This window comes from Pteropus medius, unplaced genomic scaffold, assembly GCF_902729225.1.
Source record: "Pteropus medius unplaced genomic scaffold, Ma_sr-lr_union100, whole genome shotgun sequence".
In the NCBI taxonomy this organism is placed as follows: domain Eukaryota; kingdom Metazoa; phylum Chordata; class Mammalia; order Chiroptera; family Pteropodidae; genus Pteropus; species Pteropus medius.
In genome coordinates, this window is record NW_024344561.1 from 875,726 (window position 1) to 902,100 (window position 26,375).

General features: G+C 52.7%; 1 protein-coding gene and 1 long non-coding RNA gene across 5 annotated transcripts in view; one reads left to right on the plus strand and one right to left on the minus strand.

Annotated features, from left to right (window-relative positions):
- Positions 1–172: 172 nt before the first annotated feature.
- The window catches only part of LOC120610869 (cAMP-specific 3',5'-cyclic phosphodiesterase 4A-like), a 28,257-nt gene continuing 2,054 nt past the window's right edge, over positions 173–26,375 (minus strand). The window contains exons 1-4 of one of the 4 annotated variants that reach the window (XM_039873222.1): positions 23,106–23,681; positions 22,710–22,817; positions 21,858–22,057; positions 173–639 (exon numbers count right to left, since the gene is read on the minus strand). In XM_039873222.1, coding sequence (XP_039729156.1) covers positions 444–639; positions 21,858–22,057; positions 22,710–22,757 — 444 coding nt within the window. In that variant the 5' untranslated portion in view covers positions 22,758–22,817; positions 23,106–23,681 and the 3' untranslated portion in view covers positions 173–443. Of the gene's footprint in view, positions 640–10,965; positions 11,216–18,683; positions 19,146–19,176; positions 19,250–21,857; positions 22,058–22,709; positions 22,818–23,105; positions 23,682–26,375 lie in introns of those variants that run through there. The other 3 variants (XM_039873221.1, XM_039873224.1, XM_039873223.1) reach the window with 3 other exon arrangements.
- LOC120610871 (uncharacterized) lies at positions 19,310–20,657 on the plus strand. The gene is made up of 2 exons (XR_005655020.1): positions 19,310–19,687; positions 20,125–20,657. It is a non-coding gene; the product is annotated as an uncharacterized LOC120610871 (long non-coding RNA).

Here is a 26,375-nt window from a genome sequence, read left to right on the forward strand (position 1 = left end):
AACAGGTGGTCAGGATAAGGGGGCTTAGGGAAGGCTGGAGGAGGAAAAGAAGAGGGGTCAGCCAAGGCAGACACGGGGAGGAAGCAGTGGCAGGGAGGGGCTCAAGCGGGGATGCTCCCTCCTTGCTGGAGACACAGGCTGAAGTGGGGCCAGGCCCCCACAGCACATGGGTAGGTTGGGCAGGTGGGGACTATATGGACATGGGTGGAAGCTGGGCCTGAGGGAAGGGCTCAGTGTAGTTGCGGGGGAGCAGAGATAGGGTGGGGACTCTTTGGGTAGACTTGCTATAAAGGGACCAAGCTCTTGATGGTGGAAGGGGGCTGTTTACCCTTCACTGGGGAGGACAGGTCTGGGGGCCTGGGCAGTGCCCCACCTCCTGCTGGGAAGGGCAGCTTGTGGTAGGGCCAGGCCCGGAAGAGGTAGCAGGTGGGATTAGGGGATGCTCACGCCTCGCTGGTGACTGACGAGTTCCGGGACATGGTCTTGGGTGACATGTCATAGTCGCTGTCTGAGCGGTAGAGGAAAGATTCACGGCGCTGGCTGGTGGCCGCCCCAGCATGCAGCACAAGGCCCGGGCTCGCCTGCGAGTCCAGGGGGCTGCGGCCGGGCGAGGGTGTAGGCCCATTCTCTGCCTCGAAGCTGCAGGGGCAGGCAGAAACAGGGGTTATGGGGGCTGAGAGGGCATCGGGGAGGTTAAGAGGAACAAGGGGGCCGAGGGAATTCCTGGCAGAGATGGGCGGCAGATAGAAGACATTAAAGAAAGACACACACCTCAAAAGAGATTGGAGACAAAGACTTGCAGAGGTCAGTTACTGAGAGCCTCTGTGAGCCAGGCCCTGTTGCAGGTGTTGGAGACACAGCAGTGACCAAGACAGACCATGATCTTCCCCTCACGGAGATGACATGGGGAAGGCTAGACTATAAACAGGTTAACTAGCGACAATGTACACCCCAAAAGTTGTGAGATCCTCCTTGGCTCTACTCTTCTCTTTGCACCTAAAATCAGGCTTGCTTCCCAAATCTATTCAAGATCTGTCTACTTCTCACTCCTCCCTGGCCAGCCCCGCTCATCATTTGCCTGGATCAGTGCATTCACCTCGGCCCTGGTCCCTGCCTCCTGTTTTTGCTCCTCAGTCTGTTCCCCTCTTAACCAGACAGAGGGAGCCTGTGAACACCTGAGTCAGGTCACATCCCTCTACTGCGCAGAACCTTCTAAGGTCCCTAGCTCACTCAGAGCAAAAGCCAAAGTCCTCACTATGGGCCACAGGGCTCCTTGCCCTGTGACTTCCCACTCTGCCCCTCATTCACTCTGCTCCAGCTACAATGCCTCCTCACTATTCTCTAAACATTCCAGATACAGTCCTGCCCCAGGGCCTTTGCACAGGCTGTTTCCCCTGCCCAGATCTCCAATGGATCCTCTTTCACCTCCTTCAAGCCTCAGCTCAAATGTTGCCTCCTCAGGGAGGCCTCCCTTGACTAACCCATCTAAAATTCCAACCCCTGGCCTAATATTTCTTATTTCTCTTCCTTAAAAAAAACTCTACTTACTTGACATATTCTATGTTTTACTTCTTTATTATTTGTTTTCCCTTCCCAAACTAAGTGCTGAATATCAGGGATTTTTGTCTGCTTTGTTCACTGCTATACCCCTTGGTATCCCTTGAGCCAAGATCATGGCCTGGCACATAGAGGGTAGTCAATAAGTGTTTATTGGATGAATCATAAAATGAATGAGTGAATGAATGAATGAATGAATACATGAACTGGATTGTGCCATGCAGAGAATTAAAACTAGGTAGATGACTGGCAAGTTACTGGAGAGATGATTTTAGCTGCTGTGGTTAAAAAAGGCCTGTCTGAGGAGGTGACATCTGAGCAGGACCTCAAAGATGAGAAGGAGCAGGCCACGGGTCAAGAGGTGGTGGAAAGCACTCAAAGGTGAGGGAACAGCAAGTGCAAAGACCCTGGGGCAGGATTTAATTTTTGTTTGAGGGCCAGCAAGGAAGCTGATGTGGCTGGAATGGAGATACAGACAGACTAGGACAGAGATAGAGCTGCAGAGAGGGGAGACAGTGGAGTCCCAGCCTGCGGGCCCTGGCAAGACCAAGACTCTCAGGATGAGGCAGGGAGATGATGGCTTTGCCACTTCCAAAATGAGGACAACCACCGCCTCCAGGTGACCAGTATTAACAGGGGTTAAATGCTGAAAACAATGCCCTGCACAGAGCTCAAAAAACATTGGTAATTCTAAGTCAACCAGCCCCACATAAGCCACCTAGGAAATGGACTCAGCAGGACAGTCACTATGGAGAACTGAGGATGAGAGCAGGAATTGTGTGTCCGCAACGTGCTATTTGGCCTTGGGAAGGCCGCTGCCCTCTCTGGTCTGTTACTCCATTGTTAAAGTGAGGATATTAGACTGGAGAGCAGACTTCAGGCTGTGCCCTGGGGGTACAAGGAAGTAGCGAGAGGAAACGGAATTCTCCCCTTCCTGGTCTACCTATTGCGAGTCAGCATAAGATTATATTTGAATAGTCCCTCTGCTAAGAAATAAGTTTGAAATCACCAGGACAGTGATACCAGCTTCCATAAACTGAGGGAAAAAAATGAGTTTTTTTTCTAGGCTAGTTCTGGGGAGGGGGAATGCGGAGTGAACTGCATTAACTCTATTTTACAGATGAAGAAACAGGTACAGAGGGGAGAATGATCAGCTCTGGGTCACACAGCAAGACCATGGTGGGGTCAGAATTTGAACCCAAGTCTTGTGACTCCTGAGACCAAAATGTTAACTTCTGTCCTCTGCCTACCTGACCCCATCAGAGCATATTCCTCCCCTTAGAAAAAATGTTCCAGGGAGCCAGGCAGCCAACACTAAAAGCAGAGTAGGGCTGGGGCCCTGAGTAACCAGACAGACCAATTTTAGGAAAGAAACCTGAAATTTTACATAGTCAAAAATTTAAACTTCTTTTAAAAACAAACTTCAAAAAACTTTAAAAAATACTATGAAAACTTACACTCTAAAAAAAAAAGACACTATCAAGAGAATAAAAAGACAAGCTATGGACAGGGAGAAAATACATGACAAAGAACTTGGATCCAGAATATATAATGAACTCCCAGAACTCAATAACAAGAAGACAAACAACCCAATTAAAAAATGAGCAGAAGTTTGGACAGTTCGCCAGAGAAGATATCTACATGGCAAATAAGCACAGGAAACATCATTTGTCCTTAGGGAAATGCAAATTAAAACCATGAACTATCACTTCATACCTACTGGGATGGCTAAAACAAAGAAACAAATAAAAACTGACAATAATAACAAGTGGTGGCAAGGATTCAGAGCAGCTGGAGCCCTCATTCGCTGCTGCTGGAAATACCAAGTGGTACAGCTACTCTAGAAGAGAGTTGGTCAGTTTCTTATGCAAATAAATGCATACTTACTGTACGATTCAACAAATCCACTTTTATGTATTAACCCAAGATGAATGAAAATATACGTCCACTCAAAACCTGCAGACCAATGTTTATAGAAGCTCTGTTCATAATCACCAAATACTGGAAACAACTAAACCAAACGCGCACCAATGGGTGAACGAGGAAATTGTGGCAGATCCACACCATGCAATGCTATTTGGCAATAAGAAAAGAAAACACACACACACACACACACACACACACACACACATTTGGTCTCTGCCCTGTTTTCCTAGCATACAGTTCATAAAACCCTGGGAATCTCAGAAGTGAAAGGTGTTTTTTTGTAAGCTAACGAGATGACTGTCTGCTAGGGACTCCCAGATAGTCTCGGGATGGGGGTGCCGCTTGCCAGGGGAGACAACCATGTAACTTTAGAAGATTGTAACTTTCAACCCCACTCCCAGACCTCCAGGTCTAGAGAGGCTGGAGGTTGAGTTAATCACCAATGGAATGGTCAATTACCTAATCAGAACAAAACATCCCCCCCAAATCCCTCAAGGACAGGGTTCAGAGAGTTGCTGGGTTGGTGAGCACATTGAGGAGCGGGAGAGTGGCACATGGAAGAGGAGAGGCCAGGAAGCTCCATGTCCCTCCCCCACATACACCTCTTCTCTTTGGCTATTCTTGAGTTATATCTTTTATAATAAACCAGTAACCTAGTTTGTAAACTTTTCCTGAGTTTTTAGTAAATTTAGTAAATTATCTAACCCGAGGAGGAAGGCTAAGAGAAAGAAGCCAGTGATGATATTACATGTGTCAAAACTCATGGAACTGACTAATAATTGAATTTAGCAAAGTTGCAGGATACAAAATTAACACAGAAGAATTAGTTGCTTTTCTATACACTAACAGCGAACAATCCAAAAAGGGTATTACAAAAACAATTCCACATACAATAACATCAAAATAAATAAGATACTTAGGAATAAACTTAACCAAAGAGGCAAAAGCCTTGTACACTGAAAAGTACAAAATATTGCTGAAAGAAATTAAAGAAGACACAAATAAATGTAACGACACTCATATTCATTGATTGGAAGACTTAAGGTGAAGATGTCAACACTACCCCAAAACGATCTACGGATTCAGTGCAATCCCTATCAAAATCCAACAATATTCTTTGCAGAAATAATTAAAAAAAAAAAAAGTCCATCCTAGAATTCACATGGAATCTATAGGGACTCTGAATAGCCAAAGTAATCTTTAAAAAGAAAAACAAAGTTGGAAGACTCACACTTCCTGATTTCAAAACTTACAACAAAGGTACAGTAACCAAAACAGTGTGGTAGTGCATAGGCAGACATATAGACCAATGGAATTAAACAGAGAGCCTAGAAATAAAACCTAACATATATAGTCAAATGATTTTTGACAAGTGTGCCAAGACCATTTAATGGGAAAAGGACTGTCTTTTCAACAAATCATGCCGAACACTGGTTACGAACATACCAAAGAATGATGTTGGATCCTTATCTCACACCAATTACAAAAAGAAACCCCGAATGGATCAAATACCTAAACATAAGAGCTAAAACTATAAAACTTTTAGAAGTTTCACAACATTGGATTTGGCAGTGATTTCTTGGATGATACCAAAAGCACAAGCAACAAAATAAAAAATAAATTGGACTTCATCAAAATTAAAAACTTTTGTGTCTCAAAGAATACAATTAAGAGTGAAAAGGCAATCCACAAAATGGGAGAAAATTTTTGCAAATCGCATATCTGAAAAAGGATTTATATCTAGAATATATAAAGAACTAAAACTTAATGACAGCAACAAAAATCAAACAAACCAATTAAAAAGTGGGCAAAGGACTTACACATTTCTCCAAAGAAGATATACAGACGAACGATAAGCACATGATAAGATGGTCAACCCCATTAGCCATTAGGGAAAGGCAAATCAACCACAGTGCCATACCGCTGCATACCCTATTATTATTTGTTTGTTTGTTTATACCAAGTTTATTGGGGGTGACATTGGTTAATAAAATTATATAGGTCTCAAGTGTACAATTCTATAATACATCATCTGTATATGGCATTGTGTGTTCGCCACCCAAAGTCAAATCTCCTTCTCTCACCATATACTTGACCCTCTTTACCCTTATCTACCTCCCTCCCTCTCCTTCTGGTAACCACTAAACTGTTAATCTGTGTCTATGAGTTTTTGTTTGTTTGTTACTTTCAGTTTTATATTCCACATGTGAGTGAAATCATATGGTTCTCAACCTTTTCCATCTGTGACTTATTTGCTTAGCGTGATATTCTCAAGATCTACCCATGTTGTCACAAATGGCGGTATTTCATCTGTTCTTATGGTTGAGTAATATTCCATTGTATATATGTACCACGTCGTCTTTATCCAATCATCTATCGAAGGACACTTTGGTTGTTTCCATGTCCTGGCCACTGTAAATAATGTTGCAATGAACATAGAGGTATTTATATCTTTATGAGTAAATGTTATCAAACTTTTTGGGTAGATAGTCACCCAGAGGGGTTGCTGGGTCATCTTTAAATTTTGAGGACCCTCCATACTGTTTTCCATAGTAGCTACATCAGTTTGCATTCCAACCAACAGTGTACAAGGGGTCCCTTTTCTCCATATCCTTGCCAACACCTGTTATTTCTTTTCTTTTTGATAACAGCTATTCTAACAGGTGTGAAGGAGGGCTATTATTTAAAAAATGAAAATAACAAGGGTTGGTAAGGATGTGGAGAGATTGGAATACTTGTGCATTATTGGTGGGAATGTAAAAATGGTGCAGGCAATGTGGAAAACGGTTTGGCAGCTCCTCAAAAATTTAAGTATAGAATTACTATGTGATCCAGCAATTCTACTTCTAAAAGTGAAAGCAGGGACTCACACAGTCATTTGTACACCAATGTTCATAGCAGCATTATTCACAATATAGCCAAAAGGTGGAAACAACTCCTGTCCATCAACGGATGAATGGATGGAGAAAAATCACACACACACACACACACACTCACACACACACATTAATATTATTCTGCCTTAAAAAGAAATTTTGACACATGCTACAACATGGATGAACCTTGAAAACATGCTAAATGACATAAGCCAAACACAAAAGAACAAATATCGTGCAATTCCACTTACATGAGGTCCCTAGGAGAGTCAGATTCATAGAGACAGAAGGTAGAATGGTGGCTGCCAGGGGCTGGGGGAGGGGCATGGGGAGTTAGTATTTAATGGACAGAGTTTTATTTGGGGAATATGAAAAAGTTCTGAAGACAGATGGTGGTGATGGGTGCACAACAATGTGAGTGTACTTAATGACACTGAACTGTACACTCAAAAATGGTTAAAATGGGAAATTTTATGGTATTTATATTTTACCACAATAAAACAAACTTCGTATAGATGTATACTAAAAAGAGCACACTTAATATATGTTAATCTTTTAAATAAATTTTAAAAACACACCTTATGATAGAATACTTCATCACAAGCTTGGGCCTTTGATGCTGATGCCCCTGTACTGAGCTCCTGCTGTGTATGGGGCTCCAGGTCAGACCCTTTGGGCATGTAGTAACAAGACACTTACTGAGTACTCGTTGTGGGCCTGGCATTATCGAGGTGCTTTATGCACATGAATCCAGTTATGTCTCTCCCCAACTCTGTGAGTTGGGTTCCATTAACATCCCTGTAAAATGAGGAGACTGAGGCACAGAGGGGCTGGGAGGGGTTGGTGGCCTCCATACCTGAGAACCATGTCCTGTCTCCCAAGGCCCAGCCTGGATTTTCTTTTTGGCTCTGCTGAGTGCCACTGGGAACGGGAGTGAGCCGTACCTATGTAGGTAGGACCCCTCCCCTGCCCCAAGAACTGAAGTGCAGTTTAGAGAAGGTGAGACCCAAGCCTCCCGAGAGCATCCAACTATCATCTCAGGCAGCTTACTAAAACCCCAGGGGACTCAGCTCACTGCAAGCAGGAGCCCAGAGGCCAGGATGGGAAGAGGCTCTCTGGGGCCCTGCTGTTTGTGCTTCCAGGAGCTACATCCCCTGGGCTGTGGAAGGGCAGAGGGAAGGGGATTCAGCCTGTTGAACTGCAGCCTGAGAATGAGGGGTCTCAGCTACTCCCCAGAATCAGATCCCCAGGCAGTGGGGTGTCACCCTTCCCTGGCCTGCAGCTGCTCAGGGTGACCCAAAATGAGGCTAGAGGCTGTACCAGAGATGTCCCAATGGACCCAAAGTCACAAACCAGAGACAAGGGCATCCAGGAGGCCCTGACATCACAGCCAAATGCCCAGACACTCCATCAGAAGGAAAAGGATGGGCCCAAGGCTCTCCCCAGGCAGGCTGACTACGGCATTCTCAGGCGACATTGCTATCTGCCTCCACTCCTCTGGGGCCTCTAGGCCTGTCCACCTGGGCTTCCAAGCATCAAATTGGGCCTCTGGGGGACTGTGCAGTCCAGGGGCAGATCCAGGCTTCAGAGAGTTCTGCTGCAGGGGTCAATGAGAAACAAACAAGCTGGGGCGGGGGTGGGGAGTAGCAAAGAAAGGGGACATGCCCCAGTTGGTAAAAATCATAAGGACAATGAAAGTAGCCAACTGCTCCTAGGTGCCACACACTAGGCACTGTGCTGGGCACGCACACTCATCTCCACTTTCCAGAGAGAAGCTGAAGCAGAGAGGATGAATAACTTGGATGGCGGTAGAGCAAGGATTCGAATCTGGGCAGCTGGGCTACAAAGCTGCACGCTAAATCACCGCATGTGCATCTCCCCGGAGCAGGCCTGATGTCTCCCCAGGCTCTGTCCCACTCTATCCGACTCCTTTGTAGGAGGTGCTAGGCAGCCTTTATGGAAAGGCCTGGCATTTGCTTTGTGAAGGTCACATAGAGGTTGAGGGCGGGCACTGGTGTGTGTCTGCCAAGCAGGCGCGTGGTGCCAGGTGACACGGCTGTTAGTGGGGTTGGGTGTACGAGAAGGGTCCGTGCAAGTGTGAGTCGGAGGCGGGTGTTCAGGAGCACCTGTGTTCACAGAGGTATCTGCGTGGATTTGTTCGTGTGCATGTGTGTGTGTGTGTGTGTGTGGAAAATTATTATTGACTTAGTAGAGAGTAGGGTCTGTTCACAGTGCCTGCATGGATCTGTGTGTCTTTGTGACTCTGTGAGGGTGTACCTGTGTGCTGCACACGCACTGTGACTGTCCCTGACTCCTGAGTGGGTATCAGGTGTGCTGTGTGCAAGCGGAATCCAGCCTGGTGTGTGCTGCGGTGAGAGTGTGCTCCCGCAGGCAGTGCGGTGTACACAAGACTGTGTGAGGCTGGGGTTACCGTGGTCTGTGTGTCACTGTGGCCATGGGTCAACTGTGGGGTTCTCTTTGTGTCCCCACCAGCCAGGAGACCCATGCCTAGCACAGTAAACATCAGGTGACCCCAAGTGCCCTGTGCGTGGGTGTGTTCATGTCACACGTGTGGCTGTGTATGTGGAGTGTGTATGTCCATGTTGGGGAGCATGTGTGTGTCCAGGTGTCTGAAGGAGTTGGTAGAGAGGACCAAGAACATGGCTGGAGTATCCTAAGAACTCTGAGACCCTAAATGCCACTTCTCTGCCCCAGCACTGTCCAGGGGATCCTAACTACTCACCCCCACAGGAGTTCTAGCAGGAACCTTCTCCCCACCCCCACCCCAGCTTGGTTTTCAGCCTGGCAACCCCAGCAAGGAGGGAGGAAGGGTAAGGCTGGAAGGACCTGGCTGGAGGCTAGTGGCCAGGGAGTGGAGCCCAGGTGACCTTGGACACCCATACTTGCTGCCATGGTGAGTGCCAGAAGCCCAAGTTTAGGGGCACCAAGAAGGTGAAGGGGTCCTATCTTGGGCAGGCAGAAAAGGGGCAGGACCCCTCACCCATTTTTTAAGCCACCACCTGCAGGAAGCCCTCAGCAGCACCCAGATCTGTAGGGCCAGGGAAAGGGGTGGGGCTGAAGGCAGACCCTGAAAACCACTTTGGAGACTCCCCAAGACAAACTGGGCTACCCCACCAGCGCAGCCAGAGCCCTCTGGTGGCGGGACTGGCTGCGGGCCACCCACCTGACAGATATGCCTGGAGGGTGCCAACAGGTGTCCTCGTCGCTGAAGGAGAAGTGGAACAGGGACTCACAGCCCGCGTGGGGCAGTGCTAGGGCAGGGGGCCGGGGCCGGGCCCGGCGGGCTGCAGTGGAGCGCATGGGTGCCAAGCGCTGTAGGGACGCGCATGGGGACAGCTGCACCGTGCTGTGGCGTGCACTGTTCGCCAGGCCCGAGGTGTCGGCGGCCGCCGCCGGCGCTGACTCCACACCTGCCCTCCCGGTGAACCCCCAGGCAGGGCTTCGAGCGTTCTCCGGTCCGCAGCGCAGGGGCGAACTCTGCGCCTGCCTCCTCTTGCGGGGCCCCGCGGAACTCTGCGCACACTTCCCGCTTGCCTCCCTTCCCCAGAGCCTCAGGGCGCGGGAGGGGGGCCGGAGGGGGGTGCCCCGGGCTCCGGTTTCCCGGGCTCCGGGCCCGCCCCCCCCCGCCTCTGGCCCCGCCTTCCTCCCTCCTCATCTTGACGTCGAGCTGGGCCCGCTGGAGGTCTCCGAGCGCGGTGCGCCCCCGCGGGGACGAGAGGCCTGCGGTGGCGAAGTGCGAGGTCCGGTGACAAAAACCCGGGGGAGGGACGACGGATGCGGGGGAGGTGGAGCTGGGGGACGGAACGCAGACAGGCGAGACTCCGAGAAGTGGAGACAGAGACACAGAGAGAAAGCCGGAGAGAGGCACTGATTTGCCCTACCACGCCCTCTCTGACCTTATGCAGGGCTCCAGAGGCCCCAACCCTCCAGTCCCCTGTTCTCTCCCCGTCCCATGTCTCCCTTTCTGTGTCTCCAGACTCTGATTCTAAACAAGTGCGGGGAAAGGGGCCGGTAGAGGACCTTCTCCCGACTTGGGAGAACCCCCAGCGCCATCCTGCGCCCGCCTCCGTTTCCAGGATAAAGGGACACTGGGAAGTTAGGGCAGATGTGGCCGCTAGGCAGAAAAGGGGCTGTTCGCCCCCGCAGTCCACCCAGGTCTGGCCAGGAAGGGAACTTCCATTTGCCCTCGGTGCCCAGTGCACGCGGTGACCAGAGAGCCTTCTGGCAAAGCAACCCTGAGGGGACCGCTCGCCCCATCTCAACCGGCCGTTAGACTGAGGCCGACAGAACTAAACACGAGTCCTCAGATCACCCTGGGTGACAGGTTGGCCTCATTCCCCAAAGCCTGACCGCAGCCTCAGGTTTGCACAGGAAATGGGAGGAACGTAGCGTTTATTGAGCGCCTACTGCATGCCCTATCAGATGTCTCCACAGCAACCCTGACGGGTAGGGACGATTTTTATCGCTGCCTTAATGACGGAAGAGGAAAAGAGAGGCTGGGCAGAGCCAGCTACGAACCCCAGACACCAGCGCGCGCCAGGTGGCCAGGGGACACTAGAAACCACGGCCACCTGGGCGCACTTACCCAGCCCACGCCTGGTGGCCGAACTCCTGGAAGTTACGGAAAAGCCGAAGGCGCCTGCGGAAGGTTGGGGATGGGCTGGCGAAGAAGACGGGCGAGGAGGGCGGCGAACGTGGCCAGCGGCGCGCGCGCGGGGCTGGGGGCTCGGGCAAGAACGCCTCGTCCTCGGCCACCGCTGCCGCCGCCGGGAAGGCCGCCGGCTGCAGCTCGGGAATGCAGCCCAGGCCGCGCGGCCACGCCATGGCCGCGGGGGGCGCGGGGCGGCCCGGCCTTGGCGGGCGCTGGGGAGCAGCGCCGCCCGCCCCGCGCGGCCCACGCAGGCCGGCCACCCAGCCCTGAGGCCCACGGGCCCCACCCCGCCGGGCCGCCTCGGCCCTTCCGGCTTCGCGCTGGGGCCGCCCCTGGGGCGGGGTTGGGCCTGGGACGCCCGCAGGGCTACAGCAGGGACATCCCGCACACCCCAAGGGTCCCCACAGTCCCTCTGACGTCCTCACAATCGCCGAAGGCGTCTCTATAAACACTTGGGACGCCTCCAAAATCTCTAGGGGCGCTCTCACAATCTCCCGTGGTGTTGAGAGGCCCATAGACTTCAAGGACGTCCCTAAAGTCCTTCAGACGTCCCCATAACTCCAGGGAGTGCCCACATTATGCCTGAGATGCCCCCACACAACCCAAGGTATCCCCGAAATCCATGGGTTCCCCCATGAAACACAGAAGTGCTCTGAGAGGCCTTCATAAACTTTAGGACACTCCAATAGCTCCCAAGATGTCCCCTAGTAGTGTCCTCATTGTTCCTGACACCCCTACAAACCTCAGGGGCACCCCAAGAATCCTAGGATGCACCTACAAATTCCAGGGGTGCTCTGAGAACCACAAGAAACCCTCGTAGATCCCAGGACCTCCACTACAATTCCTCAGATGTCACCTAAATCCTCTAGAGCAGCGGTCCCCAACTTTTAGGCGCCAAGGGCTGGTGTTCCTATGAGAATCTAATGCCTGATGATCTGAGGTAGAGCCGAGCGAGATGGTGATGCTAGTGCTGGAGAGCGAGTGGCTGCAAACACAGATGAAGCTTCACTCGCTCGCCCAACACTCACCTCCTGTGCAGCCCGGTTCCTAACAGGCCATGAACCAGTACTGGTCCATGGCCCAAGGGTTGGGGACCCTTGCCCTAGGGCACCTCCACCATCCCTGAGTCATGCAGAGACCTCCAGAGTACCATTAGAATCCCCCACAGCCATAAACATTCTCACAGACATGGGCATGAGGGCCCCCAAAGTCCTAAGGTCCCTCACAGACCCCAGGAATGTTTTCACTGTCCCTCAGATGTTCTCCAAGCCTTGAGTGTCTCCATAGCATCCCGCAAATGCAGAGAACTCCCCAACATAACCTCAGGGGCACCTTCAGAATCCAGGATGCACCCACAGTCTTTGGTGACCCCCCCAGAATGGTTCCCCACAGCTTCTGAGACATGTCTTATAACTCGTAAAGATACTCCTTATAATCTCTGAAGCATCTCTTAGAATTGGAGCCCCCGCAGTTCATAAGGTGACCCCAAGAACCCAACCTCTCCTTAGTGCTGACTCCCACGCAGGCACAGTAGTACACAGGCATGGGGATTTTCTGAGACCCCGGTGGTGGCTCTGCATGCCCAACCACTGCGGTTCTGTGGGCACATTATACTCTTTCACAGATGAGGAAACTGAGGCTCAGAGAGGTGAAGACCCTTAAACAAAGTAAGCCAACTGATTATAATTCCAGATCCTACTCCAACCTGCCTGTGGCTTGTAAGGGTTAAGGAAGGGGGAGAAGTTTGTTTTAAATAAGAAAAAACGGGCAAATCTCTATTTTAGGGCATTGCCTCTGTGAATACCTTTTTACTTGTTGGCTCTGCTGTTCTGGGGCCCAGAGTCAAATGGCCCAGACTTGACTCTGGCTTCTGGCACTTAGTCATTTGACCTTGGGCTAGTCACTTCCTCTCACTGACCCTGTTTTCCCACTTGTAAAATGGGTATCATTCTCTGCGCTTCATGGATGGACATATAAAAGTCTCAGAAAAATGTCGACATAGCAAGCACTCACTGAATGTTAGTTACAAGTATTATTATTATTATTTGACAAAACATTTATGGAGCATTTATAATATGCCAACCACTGTCCTAGCCAGAGAATACAGATGATGATGATGATGATGATGATGATGATGATGATGATGATTATAGCAGTCAACCTTCAGAATGCTGGGATTCACCACCTCTAGCTATGAGCTCATTTAATCCTCACAAAACACCTGCAAAGTGATACTATTGTCCCCACTTTACAGATGGAAAAACTGAGTCTTGGAGAGACACAACCTGCTCAAAGTTACACAGCCAATGAGTGGCTGATTCAGGCTCTAGACCAGTGTTTGTCACCCTGTATTTCATTATTGCTTCCCTAAAGAGCAGACTTTTTACACATCCCCCCCCACCACCAAACACTTCTGTGAAATGTTAATATCACAGATACATTGTATATTTGTTTATGTATTGTGTGTGTGTATATTGGGGCTTTGTATATAAAATAAGATTTTTTTTCACACATCCACCCCAAGAACCAAATTTTGTCCCCTCGTTGGGAATGCACAGTTTCTCAGCCTGGTCACTACTGATACTTGGTGCCTGATAATCCTCTGTCCTGGACAGGGAAGGGCGGGGTGTCCTGTGTGCTTGTAGCAGTAGCAGAATCCCTGGCCTCTACCCCTCGATCATGACAGCTAAAATGTCTCCAGCCATTGCTGCATGTCCTCTGGCGGGGGGCGGTGGGGGAAGGCTACAGAATTGCCCCTGGGTGAGAACTCCTGCTCTAAACCCACTAAGACTTATGCACTGGCCACCAGGACCCTTTGGTTCAAGTACAAACAGAAAGGAAGGACATTCACATTGACCCATTCACAGGCTTCCCTGCATTGTTTTGCTGATCCCGCACATCACACTTTGGGAATCAGGTCCTTACAGGCCCATTTCAGAGATGGGAAAGCTGAAGCCCAGAGAAGGGAAGTAACTTTGCCAAGGTGACCCAGCCCCAAAAGAGCAGAGTTAGATCATAAATCCAGTTGTCTGTCTGCAGAAACTGGGATTTGAATCACTAGGCTCTTCACAGTTCAATTTTCTTCTAGTCCGGTGACCTTTGTCTCATCCTAGGCAGTCAGATGTAAACTGAGGCCTAAAGTCAACCCTGACCATGGCCTATGAGGCCTTACACAAGCTGCTCCATCACCTCCCTGCCTTATTTCCTTCCACTTAACTCTGTTCACTCTGTCCCAGCCATACTTGCTCCCCTACTCTTCCTCCAACATATCAGACACACTCCTACCTCAGGACCTTTACGCTGGCTAGTCCCTCTGCTTGTCACTCTCATCCCTCAGACACCCAAATACCATCCTCTCACTTCATTTAGGTCTCTGCTCAAATGTCACCTCCTCAGAGAGGCCTTCCTTGTCCCCAGGGTCCCTCTTTTCTTCATGTCCCATGTGTCACCATCTGGAACGATCATATCCTTTACTTGCTATTTCTTCCTCACCCACTAGTTTGAAAATTCCAAGAGGCAGAGACTGGGTCTATCTCATATCTTCAGTCACAGCCTGAAGATGCTCAATCAACGTGGAATGAAAGGCCCTGTTAAAGATGAGGAAACTGATGCTCAGATGGTGAACTTCTTTCTCAAGGTCACACAGCAAGTCAAGGGCAAAGGCTGGATTTGAGCTTACTCAGGAGCGAAAACAGTGGGCTCAGATGCCCGCCAAAACTCTGTCTTCACCCTGCATCTGTGGTTCCCCCAGGCCCAAAACCCCAGTTTCCTGCAACTCAGAGGAGTTTGCAGTCAGTATGTTACTGGTTTAAGGGGGCATCCCCACAGCCAGGGCCTGGGTTTGTGGTGTAAGGGATGGCCCCCTCCTCTCTGTTGAAGTCATTTTGAGGAAGTATAGTTCTCAAAATACCAGCTCCTGGCTGCCGGGTTCTGACGTCAGCCATCTCAGCCTTACCACAGCCCTGGGGTGGTTAGATCTTATTCAGCTCGGTTTACTGATGAGGAAACTGAGGCACAGGGAGGCCTGATCGATGGCCCCAAGTCACACAAAGTGTCAGCAGTCAGAGGCACAACTTAAATCTCATCCACTGGTCTAAAGTCAAGGAGACCTGGTTTTTAACCCCAATTCTGCTCTTCTTGGCTGTGTGATCTCGGGCAAGCCACTTCGTCTCTGTTTCCTCGGCAAAGATGGAAAGCTAAAGATGTTGGGAGTTAAAACGCAGGTTGGTGTTGGGAGGCCCTGGCATGGGCAAGCCCGCGGAGGCCAGATGGGAACTCCGCGTCCGCAACTTTTCTGCAGAGTTCCTCTCCATCCGCCAGGCGCCGTCTCACCGCGTTTGAATGGCGGGTAGAGGGTGGGGGTGGCGGTCTGGTCCCAGCCCACCTGGGGAAGGCGCAGACCTCACCCGCAGCCTGCGGTCGGCCGGCCTGGCGCCCGCATTCCAAGGCGTTCAATAAACATGAAATAATAATACTAGGCGCCGTGGTAGTGGCAGCGGCGGCGACTTTGCTCTGCTCGGGGACGAGTCCCAGAGGCAAGTCGGACTCGGAGCGCACCCTCAACCTGTGCCTTTTTCGTCGCCCAGCAGGGGGCGCGCGGAGACACCCGCTCAGGCAAGGGAGAAGGGAGGGCCAGAAAAAAGGGGAGGCGAGGATTTAAGTGGGGACAGAGACCACCAGCCAGAGAGATATCCCAGTCAGGCTGGGGAGAGTTTGGGGGTCCAAAGGGAGGCGGGGTAGGTGGGGTCGATACGTTGGCCCCGCTCCCAGTTAAGGCAAGCCCCCCGCCTCACCACCAAAGTCCTTCTCTTCCTTGTGCTCCATCTGCCTCTTGACAAATCGTGGTGGTGCCGTGACTCAGCCCCGCAGGGCGCCAGGAGCGCAGGCTCATACATCCCCAGGTCTGGAAGGGGGCTGCGGATGCCTTCTCGAATGGGGGGCAGTGCCCTCTCTCTGGGGATTCCTGTGACTCAAGTCTGGAGGGCTCTCTGGACTCCCTTTATGGGAGCTGCATAAACTCCACCGTGGGAAGTGCTGGAACTCCCTGTGTGTGTACTGAAAGAACCCCCTGATGGAGAACTGGGCTGGCAGAATGCCCATTCTAAAAAGTGAGGTTCCCATTGGAGGCCTCTCAGTTCCCCCTTTCTTCTTCTGCCTGGGAGCAGGGGGAGGACGCTGGCACCAATGCCCTCCCTCCCACCACAACCCCTGGAGGCAACACAGGCCACAGTGAAACAGAAACCTGAGCCTCTGCCGGGATGTGGTTGAGGTTCCTGTTTTTTCCTTCCCATCCTGGAGGAACAGGGGCTCTGCAGGCTCCGCCTCCTCTCCTAAATCCAGGTCTATGAGTGACTAAGCTACTGAGCACTCACTGTGTTAAGTCCTTTACACACATCCCCAATCTCACGAAACTCTCAAACCCACAGGGTAGGGCTGATAACAGCTCCACTTTACAGATGGGGAAACTGAGGTTCAGAGAGGACAAGACACTTGTGCCAGGAGGCACAGGTAACAGATAGACCTGTGTTGGGAATTCGGCTCTGCCATTTCCTGGTTGTGCGAGCTTGGGTGAGAAGGGACTTCGTCCCTCTGAGCCTGTTTCCCCATCTATCCAACAGAAATACCTCATGGGGTCCTGGGGATGAGGACATGTGGAAGAGTCCCCCACATGGAGCCTGAGAGTGCACCATTAGGAGATGGATGCCACTAAGATAATGATGATTATCGCCACTCAGCCACTGTACCCTGAGAATTAGCACCCCAGAGACCGGGCTAGGGGGAGTACCTGGGGCCTTAACAGGGAACTGAGCCCAGTTCCTATTGCATATCACCCCTTCTCTAGTCTCTCAGAACAGTGACCTGGCACATTGCCCTTGGTCTTGGCATTTCCCGTTGATTCCAATTTGTTTTCCTTCAGCTTCTCTCCAGTTCCCTCTGGGAAATAGCAGGCTTCCTGGTGGGGGAAGGGGTGTTGGGGCTGGGTGTACCCCGAATGGAGGTGGATGGAAGTGGCCTGGGGGGCTGTGGTACCTGCTGGAGGGCCCCAGAGCTGGTGTATTAGGGTCACAGTCTAGAGGAGCCTTCCTTGGGAACTCCAGGAGTGAGAGGCCCAAATCTGTCTTAGTGATGTCTCAAGCAGAGGGGTATCCATGGGGGGCAGGCAAAGCACACAGTCAAAAGCCATCAGTTACATCACCAGAGCATATACAGTCAGACCTCTAGCACCACTGGAGCACCAGGTGGTTAGGGGCCAGCACACCAGGCACATAAGAACACCTCAAAAGTCACAGTACTGACTCTCAGGCACAGGGCATATAGGCAGCTGAGAGCACATCACAGTGTCTCAATCTCAGTGTCCTAGGGAGAACAGATAGTCCTGCTGACACAATCACATTATCCTGGGAACGTACACATCGCAGTGGTACCATCGCCACATCCCAAGAATGCACACTGTCATAATCACTGTCCCAGTATCACACATGGTCACTATAATGATCACCCAGCAACACTTACAATTACTGTCCCAATCACTGTCCTGGGAGCACATACATTCACTGTCATAATCACTCTCCTGGGAGCAGAAACAGTCACTCTGTCACAATCATGGCATCCCAACAACACATACAGTCAGTGGCACAATCACAGCATCCTGGGAGCACATACAGCCACATCGTCACAGTATTCTGGTAGCACACACAGTCACTGTCATGACTATTGTCCCAGAAGCACGCAGTCACAAAATCACCATCCTAGGAGCATACACTTTCCCACTGCCACAGTCGCTCTCCCTGAAGCATACACAGTCCCCCATGTTACAATCACAGGACCTCAAAAGCTCAGGCAGAGCACACAGCCGAGGCAGCCACAGCTGGTCATACCCCAACAGCTAGAGTGAACTGAGGCCAGAAAGAAAATAGTCAGGGCCAGCCCAAACAGCCCCTCACTAACACTGTCACCTGGGGAGGCAGGGACTTCTTCATCCTGAGACTGTGCAGCTACTGCACCTTAACTCTCCTGCCCTAAGAAGGGGGCTACACCCAGCACAAGGCCCCCAACACAGTGCTCCCCAAAGAGGCCCTCTCTGGATTTCTGATCCTATCTGCTGCAGGACGAGTCCATGAATGCGCCCCCCCCATTTCCATGCAGTCTTCCACCCCTTGGAAGGACCCCGAGAGCCCTCAGCCTGAAGGAAACACTAGGTCCTAGTAGGCATCCCTCTACCCGCAACACAGCTCCCCCTAGGACATTCCCAAACACAGCGAATCTAGCTTTCAATACAGTGCTTCCAGGAAAGTCCCTTGAAGTGGTATCCAGCCTAGCCACTGCCCTGTACTGTCACCGACTAAGGCTATAGACCCCTAAAGCTGCAGCCCTCGACCCCTAAAGCTGCAGCCCTCAACCCATTAATACCACACGCATCATGGCGCCTCTTAAGTCAACCCCAGGATCAACTTCAGTAGGAAGGCTCGGGTACAGTGCACCACCAGGGGCAGAGGCCCCGATGCCCCCGCAGTAGAACTACCCCCAGCCCTCACCGCTGCCAGTCTCACGGATCCCACCCGCATCACAGCGCCCCCTGCGGTCAGCGGGGAGAGTTGCATCCTCCCCGCGCGCCTATCCGCTCCGCGCGCGTCGGCTGCCTGGAGTCTTACCGCCTGCAGCTGCCTCCACCCGCGCTGCCGCTGCCGGTGCCGGTGCCGTGGAAAGACGAGGGCCAGGACATGCGGGACGTGCGCAAGCCGGGCCGGTCGCCGGTGTCCACAGCGTCGGCGCGCTCTATGGGCCGGTGTGGCTGCCGCTCCGGCTCCGCGCGCTCCGCGCTGTCGGAGTAACCGCGCTGCTGGATACGGATGGGGGTCCGCGGCTGCCGCCACAGGTGCTGGGGGGGCGGCTTCAGGGTAGCCTGGACCTCTCGGGGCCCGGGCAGAGACAGAGACATGCTCCTCTCCGAGGGGGCGGCCGGGGGCTCCATGGCGCCGGCCCCCACTTGCACCCCAGGGGGTCCCGGCTCTCCAAACTGCTCCCTACTCAGCTGCGCGGGAGTCGACACACCCGAGGCCCCGCGAATGCGTCCGGCCTCGGTGGGGCCATGGCGCCCCGCGGATAGACCCGGGGGCGCTACAGGCCGATCGCCCCCGGGCCGGGCGCGGAGGCTTCCTGCCGGTGCCTGATGCTCTGCTCGGTGCCCGGCAGCGCTCTCCGCGCTTGGAGCCCAGCTCGGAGCCAGCACCCGCTCCTCCGCCCCGTCCCGCCCCTCCCCGCCCCACGCCCGCCGCGGCTGTCAGCGCCGCCCCCCTCCTTCTTGGTCCCGGCTAGTGGGGGGCAGCCACCTAAGGATGGGGGGGCCCTTCCCGCCCACGCAGAGACCCGCTCCTGGCGGGGAGGGGGCGCCGGAACGCTACTCTTTCCAGAGCGCCCTGTCTAGCAGCGATGCGCACGGGCACAAAGGAGTTAAACGGTTAATCCGATCTAGAAGATGACACCCGACTGGTTGCCCGTGTGTCAGTCAGTCCTTCCATCATGGCGGGGGCGGAGCCGGGTGCTGGCGTGTCCTCGCTGCTACCCCAGGCCAGCGGGAACGTGTGGGAAGTGGTCCTGGTGCCATGGACGCGGTCCCTGCGGCGGGCAGCGGTGATGTGCGGGGGTTCTCCTGTCGGTAGGTCGGAGGATGGTGATGGTGTGTGCCCGGGGTGGGGTATGCGTGCACGTGGCCCCTTCCGAGGGCTGTATGTGTTTTTGGTGTCCTGGAAGTGTGTGTGCGCACGTGGTTGGCTGCCGCGGTCTGCCTGTTTCTCTGGGTTTCGCTGTATGTGTGTCTGCGGGTGAAGGATTTGTGCGCTCATGTGCTGCCTGTTTGGGAGGTATGCGCTTCTTCGGGGTCTGTTCCGCTGGCCTGGGGGCTGTGCATGTGCTCTCATGCCTTTGGGTGCGCACCGTGGTCTGTCGGTGCTTGCTGAGTTGTGCACGCGATTCAGCCTCCGTTGTTTGACTGTCGTGTCTGAAGGAGTCCATGAGTGTTGGTGTGTGTGTGGTTGGCCTGGGGCCACCATGGAGTGTTTCTAATGCGTTTCTTTGGTTCCCCTGTGGCTCCAGGAGGATACCCATAGCTGATACCCTGGCTGCTGGTCCACAGCTCTATGCTTCGCTGCCTCTTCTAAAACGCTTCTGCAGGAGGTAAACTGAGGCAGGTCCCCTGAAACCGCCGGACGCATCCCTGTGCCCTTTACAGGCGAGTAAACAGCCGCGCCTCCTCCTCGCTGCCTCCGCCGGCAGAGCCCCCCTTTCGGCACCTAAATCGGGAGTCGCCGTGACTCACGCTCCCGCCTCCCCCAGCGCCGCGCCGAGCGAGCAAGCAGAGTGAGCGGATTCGAGGACTCCCTCTCTGCGCCCCGCCCCGGCCAGGGCCCCGGCCGGGGCGGAGCCCTGGTGGCGACTGGGCAGGGGGAGCTCCACTCTCCCGGCCCAGGCTCTCAGACGCTAACCCGCTCGGGTGCGTGTCCGCGGATGCAGGCCCTTGCCCCGCTGCTCCCCAGTACTGTCCTCCCAGGGCAGGCCGAGTCGTCTGCCACCGCCTACCCTCCAATCCCCCCTCCGCCTCCCGCCCTGTTCTTATAAAAAAAAAAAAATCCTTCTCCAGCCCCCACAGCCGCTTTTCTCTCCGCCAGAGGGGGCTCCAGGCGTGGGAGAACGTGGAGCAAGAACCAGCCTCCCATCAGCAGCCGCAGGGTATCTCAGAGGGCAGAAGCGTGACCCCCACTTCTCTCAGGGACCCTCCCTAAAGTACACACTTATCCTGGCTTCTAGGGGATTTGCAAGGGCTGCTAATCCTCCCTAGATCAATTGAGAGTTCTGGACTGGGCCAGTCTTGGGGTATGGGGACTGTAGCATGGGTCAGTGCTCTGGATAGGCAACAAGGAATGTGGGTGGGGGTGGGGGTGGATATCTGGCCACAGGAGGTTCCAGAAGAAGGGGGGGCACAAGGCAGTAAGCCCGGCTGGTAGTTGGAGCTGTGGCTGAAGCTGGGATGGATCAGGCTGGACCTGAAGTTGCAGAGGCTAGAGGGTTTGTTTTTTGGGGGTTACATTAGACCGCCAGAGGTGGGAATGACAATCACTTCATCTCCCCACTTGTTAATGAATCATCATTGTACCATGACCCAAGCAGAGACTCTGGAGCCCTCCAGCTGAGTAGATGAGGGGGTGGGTAAATCAGAGGCTTCAGAGAACAGTGACCTAGGGAGGGCAGTGGGGCCAGGGGTGGTCCAGCAGCCATGACCAGCTCAGCTGTCTGGCTTTTGAACACATCTTTGGGCCAAGAATGGGGTTGGAGTGCCTTGGCAAGACCCTGATGAAGAAATAGCAAGAAAATGCAATGTAAAGGCTCACAGATCTCTCACATCTCCCCAGGAGAAAGAAAAATGCCAGTCTAGACCTCCTCCAAGATCTCACCCACCCCTTTAAATCCTGGAAGAAACAGAATCCTCCCAGGAGGGGAAATTAAGGCACACAGCAGACCAGATGCTTGCTCCCTAGCCTGGCCCAGTTCTCTGAATATGGGGGCACCATTTGGGGCTGGGAAGCTGAAACTCTTTTCCACAACTCTGCCACTTACTGACTCAGCTGCAAAATTGAAGAAAGGGTTTGTAGAGGCTGCAAGGGGCACCTTGGGGGAGGGGTGTCACAGCCTGACCCACCAGGCTCCCAGAGAAGTTTCAGCTGGTTTTGCAAAACACAGGGCGTCTGGAGCACAGAAAGGGCTGGTGGACCTAGCCCAGCTGGCCTTGTTCCTCCACCCCATCTCCCAGCCTCATCCTCTCTCTTGCCTACCTGTCGGCTCTGGTGATGGAAATCCTCGGAGGGATGAGAAGTGGCAATGTGGTGGGCCGTGGCAGCAGAAGGACCCCAGCATCCGAGGGCTCAGGGTCCACCCAGCCCAGGCCTGGACCAGTGGAGAGGCGACGGCGAGGGCGTCGGAGCTCGGTCCCCAACATGTTGGCATGGCTGGGTTCAGGGGTCTCCCCCGGCCTCTAAGGAGGGACAGAGGCAGGATGGGTGTGCAGCCTGGACAGGCAGCTGTGAGCTCCTCCCCCAGTAATGACACTCCTTAGCTATTTAAGAGAGGCTGATAGGGGTATGGGCTCCTTATGTCCCCTCTCAAGTCTGAGCCACTCGCTGATCCCTCCTATAGAGGGTGTCTTCCCACCCCTTATATTTGAGGGGTGCTCCTTCTCAGCCATAATTTTTGTAGGGCTCCCTCATGTCCCAGCCCTGGGGCTCTGGGCCCCCCCCATGCCTGTACATTCTGTCCCGGATATGAGATCCCTCTAAACACATCACCTTTTCAGGGTCTCTTCCCATCCTCCAAGTCTAAGAAGCCCCCTGTTGGTCTTAATGTCGGTGGCCCCCTCTCACATCTGAAACCCTCAAGACCTCACCTGCAGCTCCGCCTACAATCCTTTCCTGACTTCGGAAGCCCCTTGAGAGACCCTGCCTCCAACTCCTAGGCTGAGGAGGGCCTCTTAATCCTGGCGGCAGGAAAGTAATGGAATCAAAGGAGCAAACTGAGGCACAAGGAGACGACTCCTCGCGGCCACTTAGTGAACAGCCGCCGTCACTAGAGGGCGCCCGCCTTCTACATGGCCCAAGCCCCGCCCCCAGCCCGGGCCCCGCCCCTCGCACCTCTTCCCCGGTCCCAGCCACTGACAGGACACTGCGACTCCTCTTCATTCTGCCAGCCTAGTGCTCTGTGAAGGTTACAGGGACCATGTCGGCCCAGGCCAGCGCCTCCTGCAGGACCAAGCCAAAGGTATCCACCATTAGTGTCCTGGGGCTCCCCCTGCCGGCGGGGCCTGGAATCCGTCCCCGCCCCTGGTCAATTGCCTCTCCCGGGGCGTGACGTCAGCACGCTGCTGACGCATTGCCTGTCTGTGACGTCGCCACCCGTTACCAAAGCGACAGTTGACGCATAGCCAGGCTCCCGACAGCGTCAGTGCAGGGGCTGGCCACTGGGGGACCTGGAGCCTCGCGGGTGGGGTCGCCCCAGCACCCCCCATCCTTCCTCCCGCAGGGGCTAACCCCAGGTTGGGGATTCCGAGCAGAAGACCGGGAGCTCCCAGAGCCTGCCGCGTGTGGCGCGTGGTCCGAGCCGGGGGCCGGAGGAAGCGTCTCCTCCGAGCTGTTGGGCTTTTAAGCCTAAACCCGAAATAGCTCTGATATGCGGGGGCCGGGCGCAGAAAGACGGCGGCTTGGGCACAGATGGGGGACGCGCAGGCAGAGGCGCGCGGAGACAGACAGGGACGCGTGGAAATAGAAACAGACAGGAACACAGACGCAGCTCCGGATGCTGAGTGCGCTCTACTGCCGGTGATCCTTGTCTAAAAGCATGGGGGAGGGGAAGTCTGGCTCACTTCACCTTCTCACCCAGGCGCTGCAAATTATGGCTATGTGGCTGTGGCTCAGTGACAAACTCTTCAGTTTGTCTTCTGCAAAATGAAATAATAACTTCTACGGGGTCCATGTGAGAATGAAATGAGATCAGACCATATTGAATTCTCACAGAATAGTGTCTGGCACTCAGTAAGTGCTTAATAAATGCTGCTAAAATTTGAGCCTGTGGGAACCTGTTAGAACCCAAGAGAGCTCATGTCCCTCCTGTGCTCAACGTCCTGCATAGCTCTCATCTTATTCAGAGGAACGGTCAACGTCCTCAACAGTCCAGGTGACATGTGCCTAGTCACCTTTCTGTCTTAACCTCCTCTCACTTTACCCCTGGCTCACTCCACACTGGCCTCTTGTCTGTTTCTGGACACACCAGGCACGGTCCAGCCTTAGGGCCTTTGCACTTGCTGTTCTTGCTGCTTGGGAACCTTTTCCCCTTAAATAATAAGGGGCCTTAAATAAGGCCCCTTACGTCCATCAAGTCTTTGCTCATATCTCACTTTTCAGGCATTTCTCCTGGTGGTTCTCTCTTGCATCTCTGTTTTAAGTTGCTAGCCCCTCAGGACTCCTGATCCCCCTTATTCTGCTCTATTTTTCCACAGCACTATCATCTCATAACATACTATGTAATTTCTTTATAAAGTTCTTAGTAGGTCTACTATGGATTAGCTACTTTACCCCCTACTGTGGCTCTTATTTTTCTTACCTTATTGCACAAGCTAGCACTTCAGTTCAGTATCAACTAGTACGAGTGAATAAACATTATCTCACTGGCCTAGTGCTTAGCACCAGGCAAGCCTGCAATGGACAGTTGTTGAATAAATGGATAAATGTATAAAGGAAGCTTAAAAGTCTTCCTCGCTTCTCAGCCAGTCCAGTTCTGGACTTCCACTGCTGCCTATTCTGCCACCATTAAAGCACTCCTCATTCTGGTTGTAATTATCTGTATCCTTATTAGATAAAGCTCTGTGAGGGCAAGAAATGGTACTTACCATGGTCTCCCACATATAATGTCAATGAGTATTGAATGAATCAGACACACACGGAGAGAGAGGCACCCTACCTCTCAGTGTGTAGACAATACATATGCTCAGACAGGCAGAGAAAGGGCCATGTAGCAAGGTTCCAGAACTACACTGACAGGCCTGCATTCAAATCCTGGCTCTGCCACTTATTAGCTGTATACCCTTGGGCAAGTCACCCAGCCTTTCTGAGCCTCAGTTTCCTTGTCTGTAAAATAGGGATAATATACCTACCTGAGGAGATTATTGTGAAGATGAAGTAGTGAGTGTAAGATTCTGAGCACAGTGCCTAGTTCATAGGTGCTCGAAAAACAGTAGCCACTATCCTAGTAAAAACAATTATCACCATTGTTCTTGACTCACATGGAGCTATAGACAGACATGGGAGAAAGCAACACATTCACAGAGACATTACTTCCTCCCATTCCCCCCCTTGCCCCACTGGCCTCCTTGCTGTTCCTTAAACACTTTGAGCATATTCATACCTCAGGGCCTTTGCACTTGCTGTTCCCTCCACCCAGAAAAACAGCCTCACGTATCCTGTGCTCCTCCCACTTTCCCGATTTCCCAGACTCTGCTTTCATTTTGTTTTAGGCTTATAACATTCTAACGAGATATACAATTTACTTCCTATTTTTATTAGCTATTGCCTATCCTTTGATTAGGACATAGGTCAGGATGTTGGTTTGTTTTGTCCCCTGCTAGGACAATGCTGGCATACAGTAGGTGCTCAACAAATAGCTCTTGAATGAATAAATCCGCTTGACTCCCTCATTTCCTTCTGGTCTCTATTCTAAGTTACCTCCTTCCAGATCCTTCCCTGACATAGATGCCTCGCCCAATCCCATCACTCTCTGCCCCTCACTTAGCTTTTTCTTCTTGGCTCTCATCACCCATGACATAGCATATATTTATGTTTCTGCTCTCCCTAAACCCTTAGTTCCACAATGGCAGGGGATTTTTCTGCCTTGTTCTAGATGTATCAAGGGCCAAGTTTATGGACATGTAAATTGTGCAGTCCCACAGGGCTCCAAGCTTAGGTTTAATGTGCTGCTGTCATCATCTTGAAATTCTTCATAATTTTGAACAGGGACCCTTCATTTTCATTTCGCCCTGGGCTCTGCAAATTCTGTAGCCAGTCCTGGCTATACCATCAGTGTCTGGAACAGCCCATGGTAGGTATTCAAGAACTTGTGCAATGAAAGAATGGAGGAGTGGACAGCCAGAGGAGCCCTACAGGCCAGGGGAGAGAGGTGAAGACACGCACGCCATCACTGTCCTGACACCCATGTACATTTGCAGAAATCAATCCTGGCAGAAACCTGGGCATGAGAGACAGGGCATCAGCCTCTAAGCCTGCCTTCCCCTCCCCTGGGAAGCAGGCTGTCTGGGGAGGGGGGTCCAGATGGCAGGGCAGACTGCTCTGGGCAGCTGGCACCAGGCTCAGGTTGAAAGAGGCCTTTTTTCTTACCCAGCTTGCAGTGCCTAGGAATGCCAGGCCTGGCTGGGCAGAAGAGCACTGGTTTCACCTAGCCTGACATCCTGCCCACCCCCCATCTCCCTCAGGAGAAGGATATGGGGATAGGTGGCCGACAAGAGGCAAGGGAGTGAGGATAAAGGTCTTGTCCACACCTTGGCCCTGAGCATCCAGGCCTGACAAGCTCCATGCCTGGCACTAAAGCAGGGCTAGGAAAAATCATCAGAGGCCATGTGCCTGTGAGTACATGCATGCGTGTATGCATGGGACTTTGTACACAGCTGTGCATGGGGACGTGTGGAACTTGGTAGGAGTCTGAGTTTGTATAGTTGAGATCAGACTGTACCTGCAGAAGTGTGTGTGACAGGGTGACACCGCATTAGTCCATGTTGGCATAAGGTTGCATGT